This window comes from Lissotriton helveticus, chromosome 12 (genome assembly GCF_964261635.1).
Source record: "Lissotriton helveticus chromosome 12, aLisHel1.1, whole genome shotgun sequence".
NCBI classification, from domain to species: domain Eukaryota; kingdom Metazoa; phylum Chordata; class Amphibia; order Caudata; family Salamandridae; genus Lissotriton; species Lissotriton helveticus.
In genome coordinates, this window is record NC_136073.1 from 464,216,828 (window position 1) to 464,241,474 (window position 24,647).

General features: G+C 49.2%; 1 protein-coding gene across 2 annotated transcripts in view; it reads left to right on the forward strand.

The window, feature by feature from the left end:
- NUP93 (nucleoporin 93) overlaps positions 1-24,647 on the forward strand; it is a 655,917-nt gene that overhangs the window by 345,541 nt on the left and 285,729 nt on the right. For both annotated transcript variants that reach the window (XM_078671250.1, XM_078671251.1), the window contains exon 12: positions 22,112-22,205. In XM_078671250.1, the coding sequence (XP_078527376.1) occupies positions 22,112-22,205 (94 nt within the window). The remainder of the gene's footprint in view (positions 1-22,111; positions 22,206-24,647) is intronic.

The window sequence follows — 24,647 nt, forward strand, 5'->3', positions numbered from 1 at the left end:
ATCCTTCTCAGCCTTACGCAGGTGATCCTCCTCCCGCTCTGTCACGCAGTAACGTTTTGCGAGTTCCCGCTGTGGACAAGATACACATTCCTCGTACTAATGCTTTAAAAGCGTCCCATTCTTGGGCCCTACTCGATGCCGACCCTGAGTTCTCCGTGAAGTAATGCTCAATACCATCCCGGATCTCAGCACTAAAAACTGGGTCCTCTAGTGTCACAGGGTTCAAGCGCCACGTGGGGGTCGCCTGTCGTTGCCTGGACCACCGTACCGCTATCAGATAAGGGTTGTGATCAGAGATTGTCTTCTCTAAATACTCACTATGGCAAGTCATCTCCTGAGCTCCCGGGGAACACAAAATACTGTCGAGTCGTACAAGTAAATCATGCGGTACTGAATAAAATGAGTAATCCCTAGCCGTGGGATGATGTGTCCGCCAGGCATCAACTAGACCCCAGGTGCTTTGCCACTCGCGTCTTACCTTTGCTAGTCGGTGAACCTCAGACTGGGCCAACGGGGGATGGGACCGGTCCAAGTCTGTATCAGTGACTGAATTAAAATCACCCCCCAAAAACACCGTGCCCGTCGGGAAAGATGCCAGCTTTCCAGATAATCGTGAGAAGAAAGCGGACTGATCAACGTTCGGGGCATACACACTACACAGTGCCACATCTCTCCCATCTAGTCGCCCCAGTACTGCCACAAATCTCCCCTCTGGGTCCACCACTGTAGTAAAAGGCTGGAAGGGAACACCTGACCTCACCCAGACCAAAGTCCCCCTCGCATATGCAGAATAGGTGGTATAAAACAGTTGGCCCCTCCATCTGCGCTGTAGTGCCCTCCCCTCAGCTTGATCAATGTGAGTTTCCTGCAAAAAGGCCACCTGAATCCCCCTACGTACTAAATATGCAAGTACCTTGTAACGTTTCGTCATGGAGTTCACCCCCGCACATTCCAGGTGATACATTTCAACTCAAGTCGGGTCCCCATAGCGGAGCATGCAACAGAACAATCTCCCCCCTTAGCCTAGCAGGCACACTGACAGTTCCCTTGAGCCCCAAACATCCCCAACAAACCCTCATCCCTCCCCTCCCCAGAACAGGTGCTTAACCGTAGTTACCCATCCAAACCCAATCCCAAATAACGGGAACTCTCTGGTAGTTACCAGAGTCTCACAGCTAGCGTGAGGTCGAGGGGGTAGCCCTACACCAGGACAAGCTGGACAACGATCTCACCGCCTTTCCATCCGCACTCAGCCTCAAGTATGGAATCCCCCCAGCGTTGCCCCGTCCCAGAGGAGCCCCCCTTCCAAGCAATCGCCGCTTCCCATCCCTCTAGGCAATGACACAGTGGATTAAACCCCCCCGCCATCGTCTCCAGGCCCACAGCCATGCCCCCTCCCATCCCATGCTGTAGCCAGGATTAGACCCCCTTACTGCGTGCACATCGGAACGAGGAATGTTCATTCGTCCAGGAGGCCATGAGCAGTCCCCGGGGTGACATGAGGCAAGTTCCGGGAGCCTTCCTCAGAGCCCTCTGACACCAACTCCTCTGATCCCCGCTGAGATCCTGAGTCTCCCAACGAAGCAGTAGCTGTCGCTCCCGATATGACGGAGACCGTCTGAAGGGCCGTCCATCTGCGACGTCGACTGCGTCTGGCTAGCCGCTGCCTGTTTCCTAATTCGTCGGCCTCTGCGGGTTTTCGGTCGGCTCTCTGCTGTCTTCTCCTTCCCCCTAGAACCATCAGTCCCAGCTCGATAAGTCTCTAACCAGTGCCATGCGTCATCCGGTGTGCTATAGAAGGACGCCTTACCATCGACCATCACTTTCAGCCGAGCCGGGAACAGGAGAGAATACTGTATGCCCTCGTCGCGGAGGGCCTTCTTGACAGCCAGAAATGAAGATCGGCTGCGCTGGACTTCATAGGAGTAATCAGGATAAATGGAGACCGAGGCATTGTCCACCCGATAGGGGCCCATTGTCGGTGCTTTCTGCAGGATGGCGTCTCGGTCTTTGAAGTGCAATAGGCGCGCCACCACAGGTCGAGGGGGTCGGCCAAGAGCCGGCGGGCGGGCCGGCACCCGATGAGCCTGCTCCAACGTATAGAACTGCGACAAGCCATCAGGAGCGACCACATCGCGCAACCAGGCTTCCAAATAGGTGATCATACTGTCTCCTTCAACTTTTTCGGGTAGGCCCACCACCCGTATGTTATTGCGCTGATTGCGCCCTTCGGCATCTTTGGCTCTTTTCTCTAGTTGCTGCACTCTTCGCAACAAGTCTCCCACTGCTGCATCGGTCGCCTTTTGGGATGGCTCCAGCACCTTTAAGGTAAGTTCCGTGTGCTTGACACGGTCTACCAGCTTTCCATGGTCTGCCCGTAACAGCCCCAAACTCGTTGACACCTGCGCTATGTCATGGCGCTGTGCGTCCTTCGTGTCCGAAATGGCCTTCAATATTTGGTCCATCTGCTGCTGTTGCAGCCCCGCCGTCGGTGCCCCAGACGGATCCTGATCTTGACTCTCCGGTAGTCCCTCAGCGGGGTCAGGGGCACCGTCCCAGGTTTCGGCCGTGGTTTTCCCATAGTTCCGATCCCAGCAACCGTCCAAGATGGGAGTCAACCGGGAGCTCACAGCGACGGCCCCTAGCGGCACGGGCGTCGGTACAGGCAATATGCTGTCACCACTTTGTCAGTCGGTCACCAACAGCGTGGATCACTCTCCTGCAGGTCAGCCACAATCGCAAGTGGGTAGCTCAGGGGTCCAGGAGTCACTACCCAAGATCAGCGTCGCCAGATGGTTCCCTAAACACCACCAGACGTAGGGTAATTCCAGTCGGGCCGCATCCCCAGCAACACAGTTTGTCTTCACCACAGCCTCGCCACGCCGGCCCCAGGCACCACAGGTCGCCGCTCGTACCGTCTCTCTAACCTCTTGGCAACTGGATTCACGGGGGGGGGCGGTCCCGTGCCCCCCGCAGCCCGCACTGGCACTCTGGTGCTGTCGCCCTCTTCAACTCCGGCCACTCAAGGGCGCACTCCAGTGCCTGCCCCTCAGGATGGGGGGGGGGGTCCACCAGTGCACCACAGCCCAGTCCCGCTTACCGCTGGTCCTCCTCCGGCCACCTCACCAGCCGCGTGGGCCTCCAACTGCGGCGCTCCAGTGGAAGCAGAATCCACGTGTCCCCTGCAGTATGCACCGGAGCTCTGGCGCCGCCGCTCTCCCCGACGCCGCCAACACAGCGGTACACTCGAGTGCTGATGCCCCCCAGGGCGGAGGGGGGGGGGGAGGGGTTGTTCCGCCAATGCGCCACCACCCAGGCTCGCTCGCCGAAGCTCCCCCTTCAGCCACCTCACTAGCCGCGGGGGTCTCCGGCCGCAGTTCTCCAGTGGCCGCCAAATTCACACGGCAGGAAGGGTCATCGCCGTTGTTGTGTCCCTCCGTCGGGGATAGACGCGCTGCTCCGAGCCGGCCGCTCCCGCTAGCGCTCAGATGGCCTTCACCTCCGCAGCTGCACAACGCACCTCGCCGGCCTCCTCGCGGCTCCGCCAGCTCTCCGTTGCAGCGTTCCCCAGCAGCCACATAACCTATGCCACAGTCCAGTCCGTTACAACCCCGCCTCAGTTCAGCGGTGGTAGGCGCAGCGCCCCGGATCCAGGCGTGGCCGCGGTCGGCCCGCTCCTCTCCCGCGGCGGCCCCACAATCACTCGAGGCCGGCGATGTGGACCCCAGCGCAGGCCTCACCAAGATGGCCGGCGCCTTCCGAGTGGGCCGGCAAGAATCTCAGTTCCGGCGTCGTCGGCAATTCGCGCTCACAGGCGCCAGGCAGCTCACGGGGCTCCACACGGTCCCAGGGGGCCTCCCCGAGCCGCGGGCACCACCAGGGCAACAGTTAAGGCAGGATAAATATCGAGGCAAGCGCGGAGCTCTCAGCTCACGCGTCCATGCTCGCCGGTGGTCAAGCCACGTCCCCCCCTCTTTAGTTGTGTTTTAGTGCTGTACGTGAAATAGATTGGCCTATACCTTGCTTCTCTTCCTCTGATTTGGGCTCCCTTCACTTGGGTATTAACAGTTTTCACATTAGTTCTATGTTTAATTATTTGTCTCTAGTACCACTTCAGAAGATGGGTACTTCTCAAATGTCAGCAAAATCGGAGAATTCAGTACCATATCCTCCCGATTCGCAAATCACTGTTTTAATTGACATGTTTCAGCTCTCCCTCGAGCCTTGGTCACAGGTGCTGGTGACTGCTAGAATACACAACCACCCAATTTAAATTCTGTCCAATGTGTGCCTCTGTAGTCCATGCGAACTACAACATCCAGCAATTAATGTGCTTCGCCTACATTCAGTGTAAAGGGTCTAGGTTAAACGCCATCGTAATTATGCTGTGACTTTAAGCTCTATTTTGCATTGCAGGAAAATGTAAAGTGACTCAGTGCATTTAAAAAGTGGCAATTCATTTCAATGTACATGCCACATAAAATACTCAGTAACACAACGAGACCTGAGGCCAGAATGGAGAAATGCAGAACTTCTCCTATCACACTTTCTCACCCCCGCAAGCCATAATACCAGGAAATCCTTTCTTTGAGATATATATACATTATCTCTCTTCCTTACGGCAAGTTGATAATGCATCTTTTACAGCTTTGTGCATCTTTGAGAACTGGAACTATTTGGATACATTTTTAGAATTCCCCCTTAACTCATATAGCTGAATATGCTGTTGATGTATATTCACTTTTCACTGTTCATTGTTTCTATCAGAGCTCAGCAGTGATGAATTCAACCTTAAGTACCCTTGCACAAATATTGAGTGTTAGCCTTGGCAAAAGATCTCCATTTTACCTTCCTCCTCTTGCCGCACCAAAGTTTATGCAGAGGAACACATACCTATTCATGCTTCAAAGGATAATTTCTTATCTGAGATACTATCTGTGTCTCCACAGATGGATCCCTAGCCTAGAAACCCCACCAATTATCAGAGGACATGGTGGTTGTTTCAGGACAGGTGCACTGCCAAAAAGATAAGCAAATTCCTTCAGATGCAGATCTTGGCAAACAAAAGCTTTGAATAAATGGAGAATAAGGAGAAAGAATGTCACCCCTAAAGGGACTATTCCAACACAATATAGTAAGATTTCACTGATATGGACAGAGCTTCTGTCAACTTTATCTGCCAGTAACTTTCACTGAATAGAATTCCTTCCTTTTTGACATTGGTATAAACAAAGACCACCAGTCAAAAAAATTCCCATATATCTGTTTGAGAAACAACTTTTCAGATGAAGAACTTGACATCTTTTCTTCTGTGGCATTTGTGGAGAAATACAAGCTTCAGAGACGAGCCCACTGTGCAATCTCCACTAGACTAAACAAGGCGGGTTGGAAATCAGATAGAAAGAGAGTCAACATCTTTGTGGCCTCGTCTCTGAAGGCTGATAGCCACACCTTAAGATTCTGTAGTTGTGATTGCCAATTTTCGAAGACTTGATAGAATGTCGTCCCAGTTAGCAATGGCCATCACCAACTTTAAACAACTAGCCTGTGATACAGTGCTTAGTACCGGGGGTTGGCTAACGAGCAGTCCATTCTACCTAGAGGCACATTCAGCGATTGTGGACTTGCTTTATGATTGGTTATCACTTTTTGAGCTCTCAAGTCTGTGAGAAAGACTTTCTCCTTTAAATAGCTTATCTCAAGTTAACGTAATTCTCAAGGCCAACCTTGACTTCATGTCCAAGTTACCAGCAGAATTTTATTTGAATTAGTCCATCTTACCATTTTCATCCACCAGTTCCACCTGAACTGTCCCTCCTTACATTGCCAATAGACGATGTCATGAGCTTTATTTTGAGAGAACCAAATCCTTCGTCAAGTTGCACAATCTGTTAATGGCTTTTTGAATACTTTAACAGGGGCAACCTTTATTTATGCAGTACTTCACTCACTGGATCCCTGCCTGCATAATCCTCTTGTTCCATCAGTGGAGAAAGACAAAACCAAGATTCATTGAACCGGATGCATCAGCAGCTCTTTTCATAGGCAAGGTCATCTAATATCTGTCAATCCGCAGCATGGAATGTGTCCCCCTCCTGCACACAGCATTACTGTCAGTCATCCACTCTAATATATTTAGTATGCGACAGGTGTTTCTCTAAAATCTCATATAAAGCTCAGCCTCCTTCCTTCCACTGTTCTGGTACTACTTGTGAGTTTTATTTCAAGTATGGAAATATGCGTTGGGGCGGTGATTTCCACTGCATGTTAAACAAGTACTCCTGCCCTGAGTGACCCGACTGCATGTGAAGCTGGTATTGTAACATTTTCTTTGACCCAGCTAATGTGCTAATCTAGCATGCACACTTAAGCATGTCCATGATGATTCAGAGGTCGTTCTGTCACCTGGAGGGATTATGCACTTCAGCCTGAAAAAGGACTACTGTCCAGGTCCTTAGTTTATTACATAAAGCTTTGTTGACAGTATATCACCATTTGTGGATTGAAGAACTGAACCGACCATATTCTCTGGTTCACGTGGAATGCAGTACCAACCGGCCTCACCTGTGTAAAATGTCACTAATATATTTATATATGGCACCCATATGCGTGCACTGCCATAGCATGTAATGGGTGTGGGTATGGTATGGTGGATAGGAAAACTGTTGTTTTGAGAAATATGGTTGCCCATGGTTTGGCATGGCACAAGATTGAGACAGGTGACCAGCTTCCCCATTCGGTGCAGGTGTATTGCCTATATTTCTGGGATTGAAAGTGGGAGCCCCTCAGACCCTAAAGTATGGGAGAACGAAGACAGAGCTACCTTTAGAAATTTTATGAGGACCTTTTAGCAGGAGATTGCTGATTAGTCTTTCCTGAGCACTGCCATTTGAATATGTGCGAGTCAGTAGGCAGTGTTAGAGGTAGAATAGTTTCTAGGCATGGCCTGCACTTTTATCTTTCCCAGATTGCTTCTTTAGGAAGACCGATGACCGGTTCAGAGGCTTCACAATTTATGATCATGACTTTGATACTCCTGCTTCTATCCAGAATAGTCACTACCTGCTGCAAGAGTCATCACCTTGCACAAAGGCTGGGTCTGCGCTGCTGCCATAAAATGGAATTTGAAAAGGAATACTCTTTCTGAAAAGAATTGGCATACAAGTGGAACCCAAACCATCCTACTTTGGTTTAGTTCTAAGCTTTTCCTGACCAAGGAGGGGAGTATTCCTATTCCACAGTGTACTTGAAGGGCTGCTGTGATCCAGGGCTGGTGCCTGTCTGAAAGCCAGTTTTAGGTGGTGAAGAGACCTCAAAGGATGTCTGTATAATTGTTTAAAAGCTCTGCCTATGGCCTAGAAGCCTGGCTGCCTTTCTCCTAGAAAAGAGGAGTGACTTGACCAGAAAGACCTGTTCTGCCACTTCCCCTGATGTTCTGTAAATCCAGTGAGGCCCAATAACACTGCGAAAGTGAAGCCCCTCCCCATGCACTGTGGACCACAACTCCTCACTGATACCGGGGCCTGCCATGCTGTTCTTCTCCAGTGGCACAATCCAAGACAAAGCGCAACTGCTTGAGATCCTGCACCTACTGGCTGAGGCAAAGGCTGTGCGACTGCAAAAGTCACCCCACTAATCCTCTATGCTGTACTGCATCTCACCTTAAGGGGTAATGGAAGGCTGAAGTGAAAAAATGTGTATTGTGAATTATTGTCTCTTGGTTGATTGAGTTCTGAGGGGCTTACGTACAAGCCCCTTGCCCTGCCTGTACATCACTTTTTCCCTTATAAAACGTGACGCACTGGTGGCGCAAAGGGATTGTAAATAAGCCCCTATGTCTCTACTCTCCGCACTACCTCTCTGAGAATCCTTTGAGTGCTCGCTCTCACAACCCTGAGAGTCAAGAGTAGAAAGGGTCTACTTGGCACAGTTTGCAGATCCAACTACTGCAGTTGTGGCCCCGTAGCCTATGTCTGCCCTATGGCCCTCTGATTGCCGTCTAACAACATTACATCTCCTGTGCTGGAGAGGAAATAGTGACTTTCCTGTAACTATAAGTGTCCAGATTGTTGTTTTTAAGTGTTACATGAAGCCACCCCTCCTGATCCATGACTACAATAAAAAAAATCCTCTTCTCGGGGGACTAGCCTTCAAAGCTCTCTCACTTCACTGGCAGCTTTGTAGTTTATATAACAAGATGGATCACTGTTAAGGCCAGCCAGGCCTACCATTCCACCAGGCAAAGGCCCAGGTCAAGTCACTCCAGTGTGATGGAGCTCTTGGAAGCTATATTTTAAAGCCCAGGGCCACTGTTAATGCCTCTATCACTTCCCCTCTCTCTTTGAGGTTAATTGCAGCAAGCACAGGGAGGCTGTTAGGGAGGGAAGGTAGAGGGAAAGCGATCAGAGAGGGAGAAGAGAGAGAGGAGAGGGAGAAAATGGATAGATAAAAATAGAAAGAGTGCAAGGAGACAAAGGGAACCGGGCTAGTTTGACCATTTTTACCAGGGCTGCTTTTGGTTCCAAAGTACTACCCTGATAGCTGTACAGAGACTTATGTTAAATACTTGCATTCCACCAATGGTTCTCTAACTTAGTGGTTTGTATTTGATTCCATATAAAAAACTACTTAATGGAATACGGTTAATGAGAAACCATTTCACCTAAACTGTTTAATGGAAATGAGTGGTATGAATGGCATTTTACCATTTCACAGTATTACATTTCTGAATGTCTGTTTTTTCTAAATTGTCTTTTAATGCTTTTTTGAAGGTGCAAATTCAGTGGTTGCAGGACTAACTTTGAGAAGCATTTTGGTCAGAGGGATTTAGTTCAGTGCTTTACTTCAGGGAATATTATTTGAGATTTATATATTTTACGTTGTCAAACAATTACTTTGGATGCTTTTAATTTGCTGAGCTCTCACCACCCATAAACACCTTCAAGCCCTGCCCCCTAAAATTCCCTCACCATGCCTAAACTCCAGACATCCATGAACCCTAAAAACCGCTCACTGCACCTAAACCCCACTCATTCCTGAACCTAGAAAAACCCCTTTCTACATCAAATCCCTACCCAACCCTAAGCCCTCACCACCCTACCCTCCACACGTGCACCCTAAAACGTTCTACCTATAAGCTTCATCCATCTGACCTCTAAAACCCCTCACCACACCTAAACTCCACCCATTCCTGAACCCTAAATCACTTCCTGCCCGTACATTCTACCCATTCCAGAACCCTAAAAACCCCTCGCCACCCTTTGTCTACAAATTATTGCACTACAAAACCCCTCACTACCCCTAAACTCCGCCAATCTGTGAAACCTAAAAATAAAACACAATACCCCTATGCTCTACCCATCCATGAAAGTTAAAAACCCCTCCCAACCGCTAATCATCACCCTCCCTGAACCCAAAAACCCATCACTATACCTAAATTCACCTAAGTTTAATGTAATTTTGGTATGTTCCTTAGTTTATCTTTCCTATAAAATGATTGTATTTCCTTAAAATAGTTTTGCAAGATTTGGTTTCCTTCAATGTGGTTTCTCCGTTGTCATTGTTCCATTAATTCACATTCATCAGACAATACGACAGAGAATGTCGATTCTTATACGTTTACTGAATAAATAATCGTGATTTTATTAAAGACAAGGAGGCTAGCATTATACATTAACCTTTTATTTACCTCCTCAGAGCAACAGTCTTAAGCGTTCCAGCAGAAGAACGCAAAATCATGTCACAAAGTGAACAGGGATTGATTATTTTTTTATACATAGGGGTGGGAGCTGCCCAGAATGGGTATGCCAATAACCCCACCCCCAAAAAAATTCCACAGTCAGGAGGCAGATGGGGGCAATAGCCACTTATCTGCCCCTCCTGGTGGGTGGGGGCAGAGCGCCCACTAGACGCCATGGATTATGCTGGCTTTTTTATACGTAGGGGTGGGGACAGCCCAGAATGAGCTTACCAATGCCCCCACACCCTCCCAAAAAATAGCCACAGTCTTTCTGCCCCACTTGGGGGCATATCAGGCCAATAGAAAGCCCACTGGGCACTGACCTTTTTTCTGCGATGTGCCTGGCTGTGGATTTTGGGCGCTAGCACAGTTGGCACCTAAGGAAACATAGCAAACCTATACATTTTTTTAAACTAGACACTCAGGGGAATCCAGGATGGTGTGACTTGTTTGCCTCTCACCAGAATGCCTCCCATTTCTATGATGGAAAGGTCTGGAATCTGTGTGGATCCACATATTTCCACCCACCCAGCATTTATCAAAGTCTCCTGATAAAAATGATAACTCACTTGTGTGGGAAGGCCTAGTGTCTGCGATAGGAAACGGCCCAAAACGCAAATTGGACACTTCACATTTCTCCAGTGAAAACTGACTCTTTTTCGCAATGTGCCTAGCTGGGTTTTCGACCCTAGCTCTGCCGGCACCTTAGTAAACCCAGCAAACCTATACTTTTTTTTAAAACTAGTTACTCGGGGAATCCAGTATGTGATGACTTGTATGGCTCTCACCAGGTTCTGTTACTGAGAATCCCTTGCAAACCTCAAACCTTGTCATAAAAAACACATTTTCCTCACGTCTGTGATGGAAAATTCTGGAATCTGTGTGGATCCACAAACTTCCACCCACCCAGCATTCCCCCAAGTCTCCTGATAAAAATGGTACTCCACTTGTGGAGGTAGGCCTAGTGTCTGCGACAGGAAACAACCAAATTTACTGTGGAGACTTCAAAATTATGGATTACAAAAAGATCTTGTTTTGCGAGGGAGTCACCTGCGATTTTGATCTCTGGCTCTGCCGCCATTTGTTCAAACAGCTACAGCTACGCCAAGTGTGGAGGTTTCGCCTTTGCTTCCGCCGGGTAGAGTCTAAGTGGTTGGAGATGTGTTGGCGGAATATCTTTGCGTCGACTAGTTCGGCCTTGAGGTCGTTTAACACATCTTTTGTCCTAGGAAGGGCTTCCTTTCCTTTGCTTTGTGGGACTTCCCTTCCTGAAGGGGTCAGGGCTGAGCTCTCTCAGCTTGTGCAGAATGGCCCTGAAATGGTGAGGTTTAATATTAAATCTGCAATGGACACAACCGATTCCATTGGCAGAGCTATGGCTCGATCAGCTGCTCTCCGCAGATATGATTGGTTGCATGAGTCAAGGTTTCCTGAGAATGTTAGCGAGGGTTTAAAAGACTTGCCCTTTGATGGGGCTTGTCTATTTGATAGCCATGCTGATTCTGCGCTGCAACGCCTCATTGCGGGACATCAGTAATTGGACCGTATCAGGTTTTTAATTTATTTCCTAAGTTTCCACGGCTGTGGTCCTTATGTTTCAGGCATACCTTTGGTATGTCTTGTAGTATTGAGGTTAAAGCACTACTTTGTGCATATTATGAGAAAACTTGACTCCGGATTTGATTTGCTTAATCTTTGGATGGTGTTTACAGCTAGCTAGCTGGTTAACTCTTTCCATTAACTCTGAAAAAGGGCTAGTCTCAATGTACTCTATGTGGAGTATTATGTGGAGTATTGGTTTGCTATTATGTAGCTCTTCAAAAATACTACTTTTGTAGCTTATTTCTTTATTATAGATGTCTCTGTTATACAGTTTAGTCCTACTTGGACTTTGTGTTCTGTTCTCATAAGAACTATTGTAGTGAGTTAAGAGCACTCTTTTCCTCTTGTGATACTCTTTCGAGGGGTTCTGTTACATTTTCACGCATCTATGGTTTTTACTAAACCAATGGATTCAGTGCGGGTTGTTTTCTCTTATTCAGTGGACTTGATATTTATTATGAGTGCTTCAATTCTTTGAGGATTGAGCAAGTTCGAACATTGCTCTAGTTCAGAGTATATACTTTGCATTCTTTTGGATGCTATATACTTGTGAGCTCTTCCTTAAGAGTAAGGGCATGTGTCTAGTGAAAACATGATTATTTCTTCAAAAACAGGCAATACCTATCGGTGCTTCCCTTGTGGTGAGGTAAATTGGCAGCCAAAGATTTCTGATTTGTCCAACTTGTCTCTAGACCAACGTAAAATTGGTTGCCATTTATCCATGAAAGTCTTGAAGACTATTTTGTGATAATTTTTTCTTCTTCTTTTGATGTTCTTGATATATGTAGCTCTATCTGATCCACATTTCCTATCTTCTGGAGAGGAGGTACGTGTTTATTTCAGCATTTCTCATTTAGTGAGGTTTCATGACTGCTCTTTCTTGTGAGTTTCAGTCTACCATTTGACAGACAGCATTTTTCGTAAGGCAAATCGCCTATAGTTTTGTAGTGGTGGCATAATACCTCCCCCTTTTGTCTCTGGGTTGTGTATTTTTGCAGAATCTCTAATTTCATAGATAGTATGCATGATGATATATGGTATATACATGATGAAATGTGCTTCTGTGCTTTTTTTATAGTGCCTTGTATCACAGATATCGTATGTGCCAGTCGTTGACTTTATTTTATGAGATAATTTCGAGCTGCACTTGTAGGTGCCTCCCCTTATTCAATATTATTGAGAAATTTCTTGGAACTGGCTTCTCAGTTTTAGTTTATTCTTATGTATACATGATGGTAACATATGTGTTACACATATTGGTAAAAAAAAATGAGAAAAGAAAGATGTCAAAGATGTGGTGGATTCTCTTTTCACCTTTGTCTTGGTGTTTGAGCTTTTTCTGAGCTCAAAATAGTAGTCAGTCTTTTGCATTTTGGCGCTGAAGGCTGTATGGAGGCACAGTTTATATGTTATGTCTACTGGCAGAGTATCTGGTGACAAATGTATGTTTGTATATATCTTTCTGCCTATATATGCATAGTGTGGCAAGATGTTATGCAATCAGTGCATAGGATAAATATGGATATTCATTTTATCCAAACTAAATTATTTATACCAAGGAGGTATTGTCATTCATCTTTCCCTTGAGGAAATTAGTTCTGAAAGTCATGTTTTGGGATTCTATCAGGACAGTTCTTTTTCTACTTCTTTATTGTCATGAATAATGCAGATTATAGGACGTTTATTATGCTTTTGGCCCTTTTTAGTCTTCAAGCTTTCTTTCCCCTTTTGGGGACAGGAGTTCACGTCTATCTTCTGACAGATGGTTCTTCAGGAGTTTTCAACCCTTCTCCTTCAAGGGCCAATTTTGTTGGACCTGTGAGGTTGTTTTAATTTATATGTTCTGTGACGGTGATCATGGATCCTATTAAGACCCTAGCCCTTAGTCTACTATTACTATGAACACTTGGTCAGGCGTTAGTTAGTTTGACTGGTTAGTTCTCTTTGAGAACTTTCATAGTTTTTTTTTTTTTTGAAAACCTTTATTGTGTAGCAAGGCATATACAACTACAGGCCTACAACCAGTCAGGCCGGCCACGACACAATACGAGCAGCCGATGACTCCGGAACGATAGTCTGGAAGAAACCAACAGTACAGAAGCAAACAAGTCAGGCTAGGAAGGACAGGTGCGGCCATCGAACAGGAGCAAATAAGGTCATTTTTATAATGAGTATCACAGGATCAAATGAAGTATACGTATATCCGGGTACCCATAGCGGGCCACTGAGCAACAATAAAAAGCATAAGGGCATCGATACGGATAATCATCAGCAACAGTGTACACCATTCAGAAAACAGATGCCATAGACCAAAGCAACACCCCACCGCGGCTCGTCTCTTGGTAACATATCACCCAGTTACATATTATAGACAGAACACAGGATCCGAATAGCGAAAATAGAAATAATCACCTGCCATACAACCTAATCGAGAAAAAGAGGGGAAAAGGAAGGGAGGAAAGGAAGAAGTAACATAAGCAAGAAAGAGAGAACGCCGCGCCAAACACAAGCGCCCCACAGCAATAAGCGCGCAAAGAAGTAAGGATATCTCCAACAAGGTGGGCATACGAGTCGTAATCAAAGTGCGGCAGAACCGCAAGAGAAAGAACAACACATCACCAGACCCCACCCTCAATCACACCATGGGGGACAGGGACAGACGCGGCGCTCCCATAAAGGGATACAAAAGAGCCATAGAACCAAGGAAAAGAAAACAGCAAAGTAGCCCCAACCCGCCCACCCCACCCTGCACCCCTGCAGAAGGCTACGGCCTACCCCCCCCAGCAGCGTGCCTGTCGCCCTAAACAGAACCCGAAATATAGAGAAGGCAAAAAGAAAGAGAGGAATAAGAGGCAAACAAGAGGGGAAGAAAAAATTCAAGAGGGAGGGGCAAGGGGACCATCAAACGAAGCATTCGGCCCCAGCCTCCCGCCCACCCACACAATCATAGAACATCTGAACGAAATCGACACATTCTCGGGTATCATAAACTCAAAAGGGGATAGTCCATATTATCAGGAGTGGGGGTTATCTGCATCACAATCCAGGAACCGGTAGTCCTCAGAGTCCAATTCGGCTCATCCCTGGCCTCTCTTAGACATCACTACCGCACATAAAGTAGCAGTGGGAAGCAAACACATCAAAATGGGGGGGCCATACGATCGGAACAAAGCAAGGCAAGGGCGCAGACCAGGGGGCCCCGGCAACCAGCAACAAAACAAGAGGCTAACTCTGCAGTCCAGGTCTCTCAACAGTAACAGCAAGAGCAGCAAAAACCAGGGGTTCAGTCTCGACGTGTAAAAGAGCAGAGGTCCCCCCGCAGGACAACAGCACGACCTCCCCAAAGTAGATCGGAGCAGCAATCCACAACGCTCCCAGGACACTCGGGCAGGAGCGGGCCCCGACACGGAGCACACGTCCCCACACTCCACACTCAAAACCGCCAGTAGAGTCGGGGCCTCAGATTTGCAAACTTGTCGATGGACAGCAATAGCACTCCTAGCAGCGATCGACGGGGACGAAGCAGCTTCACCACGAAGCCGAGCCGCATCCATGAAGAACGGTCCATCAAAGATGGCGGCAGATCGCACACCGTCCAAGGGAGCACCGGGGGCCAGGGCCGCATGCAAAGAGTGCAGGGCGTCCAGAACATCACCAATCGTGGGCTCACGCTCACATGTCCAGGCCCCCGCGCGATCCAGCCACACTAGTCCGCTGTCCAGAGGAAATCCGCGCCCCAGGTCGCCGGCCGCCATTTTACAGGATCAGCCGTGTCGCCACCCTCCGCGACTCCCGGAGCGGGCTCTTAAACGGGGACCCCCCTGGAGTCCACCCAGGAACCGCTAATGGCAATCTTGGTGCAAAATGGTCCGCCACAAAAGTCGGGGGGTCCGTCTGCACCACCACACGCAGGCAGCACAAGCCAACTCCGGGCGCAGGGCTTCAGGATGTCCGAACGAGGCAACAATGGGGGGCACCCCCCAGCACGGTCATCCCCCATCAGCGGTGCACCGCGTCCCACACCAGGCCTCGCGGCCGCCAGAACAGGCCCGGTCAGTAACCACCGGAACAATCGCACAACGGCCGCACACAGCCGGTCCTCGCTCCCGCTGGGGGCCGCCGCTGGTACCTTCACCCCGGCTGATCCACTTAAGCGTGGTCCCGGTCTCCGCACCGCGGAGGCCCCGGATTAAGCAGGAGCACAACTTCGGAACCACAACACACAGGAGTCCCCAGGTCAGACGGTGAGTATGGGCGCGGCTTTACGTTTCCGTTTCTTCCCGAGTGTGTCGTCTCGGGGCAGGATATTCGACAGGATTTGCGTGGTGGGCAGGAAGGCTGACGGAGCCGAGCTACAGAGCGGCCATTACGGTCGCGAGCTTGTCTCCTCTCCCAACTTTCATAGTTTTAGTTTGCAAACCCTCCTCCAGAGGAGTATAGCTAAGGTATTTAATTCAAAGTTAAGGAATCAACTTTCAAACCCATAAATTAGGATTCACACGAACAAGATACCTGTCAAAATAAAGACAAATACTGTTTTTCTATAAACATGACACATCTAATCATCTCTAAACACAAATTATTATTAGAGAGTCCCATGTAAAACACATCTTCTCAGAAGCAGCAAACAAAAGAGTAAGAGCTGGAGGGACATTTACGGACTTAAGTGTTTTGTCTATGTGTGATGTAGTTTTGCATTCTACTGTGGGAACTTTTAAGTTTGCTGCTCTGAGGTGGTAAATAAAAGGTTAATCCATAATGCTTGCCTCAACTGAGAGAAACACGTAGTGATAGATTCTTTACCTTAGAATTACCCCCAGGCGTCAGACTGGATCCGGAAAGTTTTTCGTCAGCAGTACCCCTGCGCGTCGGTAGGCGTCGTCGTTGGGCGCCGGGAGGACGTCGCCAGAGCTACTTGGACGTGCCCACACGTGGTGAAGTCAGGTCTTTTTTTTCTGCGCCAGCAAGCGGAGATCCGGGTAGAGCAAGTACTCCCAGTCACTTTTTGACTGAGTTTTTTGAGACCTTTTACCTCATTTTTTCAAGTCGCTCGACTCCTGGTGTCGTAGGGATGCCCAGGTTCAAGAACTGTGGGGACTGTTACTGCATGATGGTGGGGACTGTCACCGCATGATGTCGGTGACGGACCCACACCGCGTGTGTCTCTACTGCCTGGGGCGTGACCACGACCCCAAGTCGTGCCCCGACTGCTGGGCCATGGTGCCGAAGACTTTGTGGGAGCGGTTCCGAAAGTTACTTGAAGTCCGGCAGTCAGCTCCGCTCCACTCGAGGTCTAGGTCCCGAGGGAAGTCCAGGGACCGGTCGTGGAGTCATCACCATCATTCTTCTGGATCTAAGTCTTCGCACTCGAGCTCAGGTAAGTCGAAGAAACATTGTCGCTCTTCAACTTCCCCCTCGCCTGTCGTGCGACGCGGCTGAGGGTGCGGCCTGTGCCACCTCCGTTGCTCCGGTGAAGCCTGCAACGTCGTTCCAGTCTACCCCCCTCCCGGGTCTGGGGACGACGCTTGCTCAGGTGCAAGAGATTCTTGCTGCCACGGCCCGACTCTTTGGGCTGTCTGGCCCCGCCGGTGCACCTGTGGGCCCCGCTGGCCCGACTGGGGGTCCTGCTTTGCCATCTCGCCCCGGTGTTGCCGGCGGCTCCGGCGTCACAGGCCCCTCAAGGATCCGGGATCAGATCCCGATCAACGCCGGTTGATCTAGTGACACCTCCAACTCCACCAGCGCCGATCTCCCCGGCACCACTTACGACGTCACCCGCCGTTTCAGCCGCGACCTGGACACGGTGCCGGATCAGCGACGCCCTACGCCGATGCCGACGCAGATGGGCCCTTTGTGCCCTATGTCCCTCCTCCTTATTTTGAGCCTGTTCCACAGACTTCGGAGGAAGGGGAGGACTGTGAGGGGTCTGAGGACTCTCTAGCACAGGACTGTGCTTATGATCCGTATTGGGTAGAGGATTTGGGTGAGGCCAGTGGTCTTGACACCTCGCCTGACCTTGGCATGCTGTCTCCTCCTACCATGGCTACGGAGGAGGTAGCCAGTTACACAGTGGTGTTGAGTAGGGTGGCTTAGGCTCTCCACCACGTACTCCCTATGGTGGCGGTTAGGACTATCTCCTGACAGAAGTGCTCCAACCGGCGGCTACCTCTTTGGGGCCTTTGCTGCCTTTTAATGAAGCACTATCCAATGTTCTTTGGGGCACCTGGTCCAGGCCCAACACAAGGGCTCCAATGGATAGGAACGTGTCCCGACGCCATCGCCCGGCTACGGGAGACCCCCTCTTCCTTACCCAACAGTCAACCCCTAAGAGCTTGGTTCTCCAAGCCTCTACATCCCAGAGTGAGTTCCCTACCGCACCTCCGGATAGGGAATCCAAGAAGCTGGATCAGTTTGGTAAGAAACTGTTTTCATCTGTCAGCTTAGGGCAGCGGTCGGTGAACAACGCATGCCTCTTGGGCCGTCATACCCACTCTCTGTGGGACGCGGTTGTGCAGGTGCTGTCTAAGTGCCCGGAGGATGCCCAGGTAGTTCTTTCACAGGGGATTGAGGTCGGGAGAGACGCAGCAAAGTTCACCATACGTTGTGGGCTAGACACCGACGACTCACTGGGCAGATCGATTTCCACGACAGTGGCGCTTCGGCGCCACGCCTGGTTGAGGACAACTGGCTTCTCAGGGGATGTCCAGAACACTCTGATAGACATGCCCTTTGATGGCATCCACCTTTTTAGCCATAAGGCAGATAGTGTGTTGGAGCGCTTCAAGGACTCCCGTGCTACGGCCAAGTCCTTGGGCCTGTCGGCCGCTCGGCCTCCTCCGCCTTCTGCCTTTCGGTCCTTTCGTGGCCATGGAAGAGGTGCCCCACAGCGTTCGCAGAGCCACAAACCACAGCAGCAACAACCTCAACGTGGTCGCGGACGTGGGAACCGTTGAGGCGGTTCAGGGGGCCAGCAGGCCTGTCAGTCCACTTCCACCCCCGCAGCATCCACTTCAAAGCCTTCCTAGTCCGACCTTTCAGGCCCATCAGACGCCAGTGGGTGGACGAATATGCCATCATCTTCACTACTGGCGCAACATCACTTTGGACAAGTGGGTGCTGCAAATTGTCCAAAGGGGCTACTTCCTCCTCTTCGAGACAACCCCTCCAGCCATGCCACCTCAGTACCACTGCATGTCCGGGGATCACTTGGTGCTTCTCCAACAGGAAGTTGCGACCCTCTTGGCCAAGGCGGCCATCAAGCGCGTTCTGACACCAGAAGTAGGTTGTGGTTGTTATTCCCACTACTTTCTGGTTCCAAAGAAGGACAAGGGCTTGCGTCCTATCTTAGACCTTCGGAATGTCAATCGTTTCCTCCGAAAGGAGAAGTTCAAGATGCTTACACTTGCTCAGGTCTTGTGTGCCCTGGACCCGCAACACTGGATGGTGGTGTTGGACTTGCAGGACGCCTATTTTCTTATTCCCGTTCTGCCTGTCCACAGGCGCTACCTGCGATTCACGATAGGCTCTTTCTGTTCACTGTGCTACCCTTTGGCCTTACCAGCGCCCCTCGGGTGTTCACGAAAGTGATGGCGTTGATCGCAGCTCATCTGCGCAGATCAGGGGATGCAGTCTTCCCCTATCTTGACGACTGGCTGTTGAAGGCGGGCTCGCCCCAGGCAGTTGTCTCCCACCGCCAGACAACGGCCGACCTCCTGCATTTGCAGGGGTTCATCATCAATGTGCCCAAGTTGCACCTGATTCACTCACAGAAGCACCTTTTCTTTTCATCGGAGCGGATCTGGACTCGGGTTTATCCTCCGGAGCAGCGAGTCTGGGACATTCAGGCTATGATTCCGATCTTTCAGCCTCTGTCCCGGGTTTCGGTCCGGCTGACCCTTCGACTACTGGGTCTGATGGCCTCCTGCATCCTGCTGGTGGATTACGCCAGATGGCATATGCCGGCTCTGCAGTGGGACCTGAAGTTCCAGTGGGCACAGCATCAGGGCAACCTATCTGATCACATCCAGATCACGGAGGGCACTGCACGGCAATTGCAGTGGTGACTCATGAATCGCGATTGGGTCAATGGCAGATCCCTCTCCCTTCCCCAACCGGAACATACAGTTGTGACAGACGCGTCCCTTTTAGGATGGGCCAGCCACATGGGGAGGCGGAGATCAGAGGCCTCTGGTCTCCGGCGGAGTCCAGGCTCCACATCAACCTTCTGGAACTTCGGGCGATCTGACTTGCACTGAAGGCATTCCTTCCTTCTGTCATGGGGAGAGTAGTGCAGGTGTTCACCGACACCACCACCGCCATGTGGTACTGCAACAACAGGGCAGGATGGGGTCGTGGACCCTTTGCCAAGAGGCTCTGCACCTCTGGGCTTGGCTGGAACATCAGGGCATGTCCCTGGTGCTACCACACCTGGTAGGTTCTTTGAATGCCAGGGAGGACGAACTCTGCCGCCGGTGCATGATGGATCACGAATGGCGTCTGAACTCCGACATGGCGCAAGGTCTCTTTCAGCAATGGGGAGAGCCTTGGTTAGATCTATTCGCCACCAAAGAGAACACGAAATGTCATCAGTTCTGAATTTCCAAGGCGGCACTCGCTTAGCAATGCTTTCGTCGCAAGTGGAGTTGCGGTCTGTTGTACGCCTTTCTGCCTATACCACTTCTGCCCAGAGTGCTGAAGAAGATCAGGCGCGACCGGGCCCAAGTCATCCTTGTGGCTCCGGACTGGGCTCGAAGAGTATGGCATCCCGAGCTACTCAGTATGAGCATCGATCCCCCGATCAGTCTGCCTCTTCGGGAGGATCGTCTGTCGCAGCAGCAAAGGACAGTCTTCCACCCGAACCTGCCCAGTCTCCATCTCCTTGCGTGGCGATTGAGCGGCGGCAGTTGACGTCTTTGGACCTGCCTCCTGAAGTCTGTAATGTTATCTTGGCAGCCAGCCGTCCCTCCACTAAGACGGTATATGCCTGCAGGTGGAATAAGTTTGTGGCATCGTGCACAGCAAAGGCTGTGGATCCCCTTTCTGCCCCTCTTTCAGAGGTTCTTCTTTTTCTTCTCTCTTTGGCCCAGCAGGGCTCTGCTCTGGGCACTTTTAAGGCTTCCAGATCAGCCTTCCCTTTTCAAGTCCCCTGTGCTAAAAAGATGCTTGAAAGGCATCACACACATGTTTCCTCCTGTTCCTTTCGTGATGCCTCAGTGGGACTTGAATCTAGTTTTTACTTTTCTGATGTGTGCTCCCTTTGAGCCCCTTCTCAATTGCTCTCTTCGTCTCCTCACTCTAAAGACTGCTTTCTGGTTGCAATCACCTCTGCCAGAAGAGTGAGTGAGCTCCAGGCTCTTTCTTCTAAGCCTCCTTTTTTCTGTCCATCCGGACAAAGGTTTTCAAAGGACTCGCCCTTCTGTTCTGCCAAAGGTTTCACTGTCTTTCACATCGGGCAGACCAACACTTTGCCCACCTACTTTCCGCCTCCCCTAAAAGAGGAAGAGAGACTCCACCGTCTGGACCCAAAATGTGCGCTCTCTTTCTATCTGACCGCGCACAACAGTTCTGGGTGGATGACCAGCTCTTTGTTGGCTACGCGGGCGCCAAGAAAGGTCGGGCTGTGCACAAGCGGACCATCTCTCGGTGGGTTGCTAGGTGCATAAAGGCTTGTTACTCCTTGGCTAAAAAGGAGTCTCCAGTGGGGATGCGCGCCCAGTCTACCAGGGCAACGGCAGCCACTACTGCTCTGGGACGGGGAGTTACCTTGCATGACATCTTTCAGGCAGCTACGTGGGCCTTGCTGCACACGTTTACCAAGCACTACTGCCTGGACAGAGAGACGGCTTCTTTGGCTGTTCTGTTATCCAGAACTTTCTGGTGTGATCTTGGTTCGCAGACCCACCTCCCGGGTTGGTATTGCTGGGGTATCTATTCGAAGGTAAGGAATCTATCACTACGTGTTTCTTTCAGATGCACAAGTTACTTCCCTTCGGTAACGATATATCTGCAAGAAACATTATTAGTGGTAGATTCCTTACCGCCCCACCCATCCTCCCCGTTCTGCGAAGTGATTTCAAGGATTAAGGTCATACCTTTCAGGACCCTAGTTTCATGGCACCAGTGGTCAGTTTCTTGCATGGCTCTGCGTTGCTGGCGCGGATAGTCGTGTACAGAACTGACGTCAGCGCGCATGGTGGCATCTAAGTAGCTACGGTGACGTCATCCTGGCGACAACGACGCACGCGGAGCTGCACGACGACACCTGACGACGCACAGGGGTACTGCTGACGAAAAACTTTCTGGATCCAGTCTGACGCCTGTGGGTAATTCTAAGGTAAGGAATCTATCACTACTAATGTTTCTTACAGATATATCGTTATTGAAGGTAAGTAACTTGTGCTTCTCTTTCCATAACATTTCCAAACTAATATGTAATCATTCAGGCTCGTGACTATGAAAAATACTAATGCTGGAAAAAAATGTATTGCACAGAGCTTTGTTGGCCCGTACAGGTGGTCTGTCATTGTGTTTCAAGTCTTTGATCTGAAAGAACCAAGGACAGGTGCTCTGAGGTGAACAAGAGTTCCTTTTTGTTTTTTTGAATGATAAAACCAATATTGTGTTTAATAGCTCTTCTTTTAGTCTGAGGATTCCTAGTTGGTATTTGTATGAAAGGAAATGACGGAGTCATTCCTTCATCTGAGGACTTAATTTCTGATCTAATTTTGAGCAAATCTGTGTGATTACAATGGTCTTGTATTTTGCTTTTAGTTGAACCAGGTGTGTTTTGATGATGATGGTACCAGTTCTCCACAGGACAAACTAACATTGCCACAGTTCCAGAAACAACTCCTGGAGGATTATGGTAAAATTATAACCAAAAACAGTTACAGACTGCTTTCAACGTTTGTTTTTATATTTTTGATGTTTTGCTGTTATGATATCAGTTTTGTTACCTCCTGCAGAGTAGCTATTTGACTCAAGAACGTTGTTTTCTGTTCCTGCTTCATAGTGTCAATTCAGTTAGAATAATGCACCAGGATGGCAAGAAGGTGTGCTTAATAAAAGTGTGAATGTGTTTGTGCAGTGTTGCTGTCATTAAAAATAAAAATCTCTGCCTTGTTACCAATAGAACATTGCACTTTCTTTCACATAAAGTGACAATTGAAAAGAATGGATGGCATTTAACAAGGACAACATTTTTTATAAGACCATTTTAAAAGAATCTAACTTTTGGACATGCCCCCACACACATATATATGTTCAATTAGTCCATAATATTGAAAATATGCAGAAATGTGAAACATTCTGTTAATTGATAAAAAAAAATCAATGTGAATGTCATTATGTTGTCAGCATTCTCATAAAGCCATTACTGCTTTTACATTTTAAGAGTGCGAATTGTGCATACAAGAACACTCTTGTAGGTGTTTGGAGAAGGAAGGCAGCGAGTTCCCAATGTGACAGAGGTTCTTACTTGTATATTTATAATTGCTCTTCACCTTCTTTGCCAAGCCCGGACCATAAATACATCGCCTACACAGGGGCATCAAGTCAGATCCATTTTTCAAAGTCATGAGATAACTGGAAGTATATCTTGCCCTTGGGCCAATCTAACGGACAGAGTGCTGTCATGGAAGAGAGGAGTAGTTTTCCATGCCGCAGCTATTCTGCGTTAATCCATTATAAGGCCAAAATAAGGCCAAGAGCTATGGGTTAGCTTATTTCCTTTATTTCTAAGATCACCAGACTGCACGTCATGGTGGAATAGACCACCTTCCAGACCATGGACTGGGTGCACAGGGGTACTGACCAGCGGTTCCGACGAGGGATACTGACCTCCAACTTGCTCGGAAGACAACGAAGGCCTCTAGGAAGTTGCAGAACCACTGCCTGTGTTGCTGAACCTTGCGGAGTCCGTAGGAGCTCAGGAACAGCAGACCGGTCAGCTTTGTTGCAGTGCCTGCAGATGCAGAGAGGTGACTCCTTCCCTCCAACGGAGATTCCTTTGGGTGTCTTGTATGTCCACAGGCCTTGTACAGAACCTGTATGGAGCACATGCACAGACGCTGCTGCAGACTTGCAGAACGACGAGACCAAGAGCAGCAGGAGTCTTCCCAGTTGAACTCTCTGTTTTCAACGCGAAGTTCAGTGATGTCCAGAGTGCCCAGACGTTGAAAGTTAAGGTGGTGTTTGATCTGAATCTTGTCCCACGACTAATCTAGGGACCCACCCCATGCAAGCCCTGAGGTACCCTAAGAAAGAGTTGGAACGATTCAGTGGTCCCTCCCAGAGGAGGACCTGGACAGTTGGAAGGATACTCCTATGTCCGGTTTGCACCAGAGCGGGAGCTAATGGCTCCCTGAATTGGTATGAACTGGAGTATGCAAGGAGGGCACCAAATTTGCCCTTTAAGCTGTCTGAGTGGCTCTGGCAAGCGCCCCCACCCTGTCCCAATACACTGAGTCCTCTCTTGGAGGTGGACACACAGCCCTGTGACAGGATACCTATTATCCTGCCTTCCTCTGCAAAAGCTTGGCTCAGTAGCAGGAGGGCAGAATCATGTCTCTGGTCGGCAGCAGCACTAGTTTGCTGTCTGGGTCTATAAGACTGGTACAGGGAGGACTGAGGGCCTCCCGGAGGAGCTTAACAGTGCATGCAATGGGGTATGATTCCAACATGTTTGATACCAAACACCACAGGGTTCATTACTGCCAGTTTAGAGGTGGTCATCGCGTAATGACGCATGGCCACTCTGTATATCGTAATTGCTGACAAACCGGGAAAATTGACGCCGAAGGTTGTAGGGGTGTCCCGCTCATGCAGGGGGCACCCTCACACTTTGAACTGAGCACCCTGCCTTCAGGATTAAAAGGCCTACCTTAGAGGTGACTTATAGCTGTTTTAAGTGCAGTGACCTCCGATATAAGGAAACTTCTATCTATCGTAAGTGGTGCTAGCACCAGCTTAAACAGCCTACAATGGCAGGCCTTTAGTCACAGTTTGAGTGGTCTCTCATGGGTGGCATAATACATGCTTCAGCCCATAGGAGACCCTTGGTGTACCTATGCCCTGGGTAATCAAAGTGAAAAGAAATATCCCTGCATTAACTATTGGAAATTAGCGGTCTAACCTCATTCACACCTAACTATGAATTAATTGTATTCTCTAAGAATTTGGCCACAAACTAAAATGTAACGTTTACACTCTTTCTTTATTAAAAATTCTCTTGCTTAACAAGGTATTTTCCTTTGCATAAGGAGACAAGCTCAAAGTTGAAATTTCAGAAAAAACATTTATACCTGAA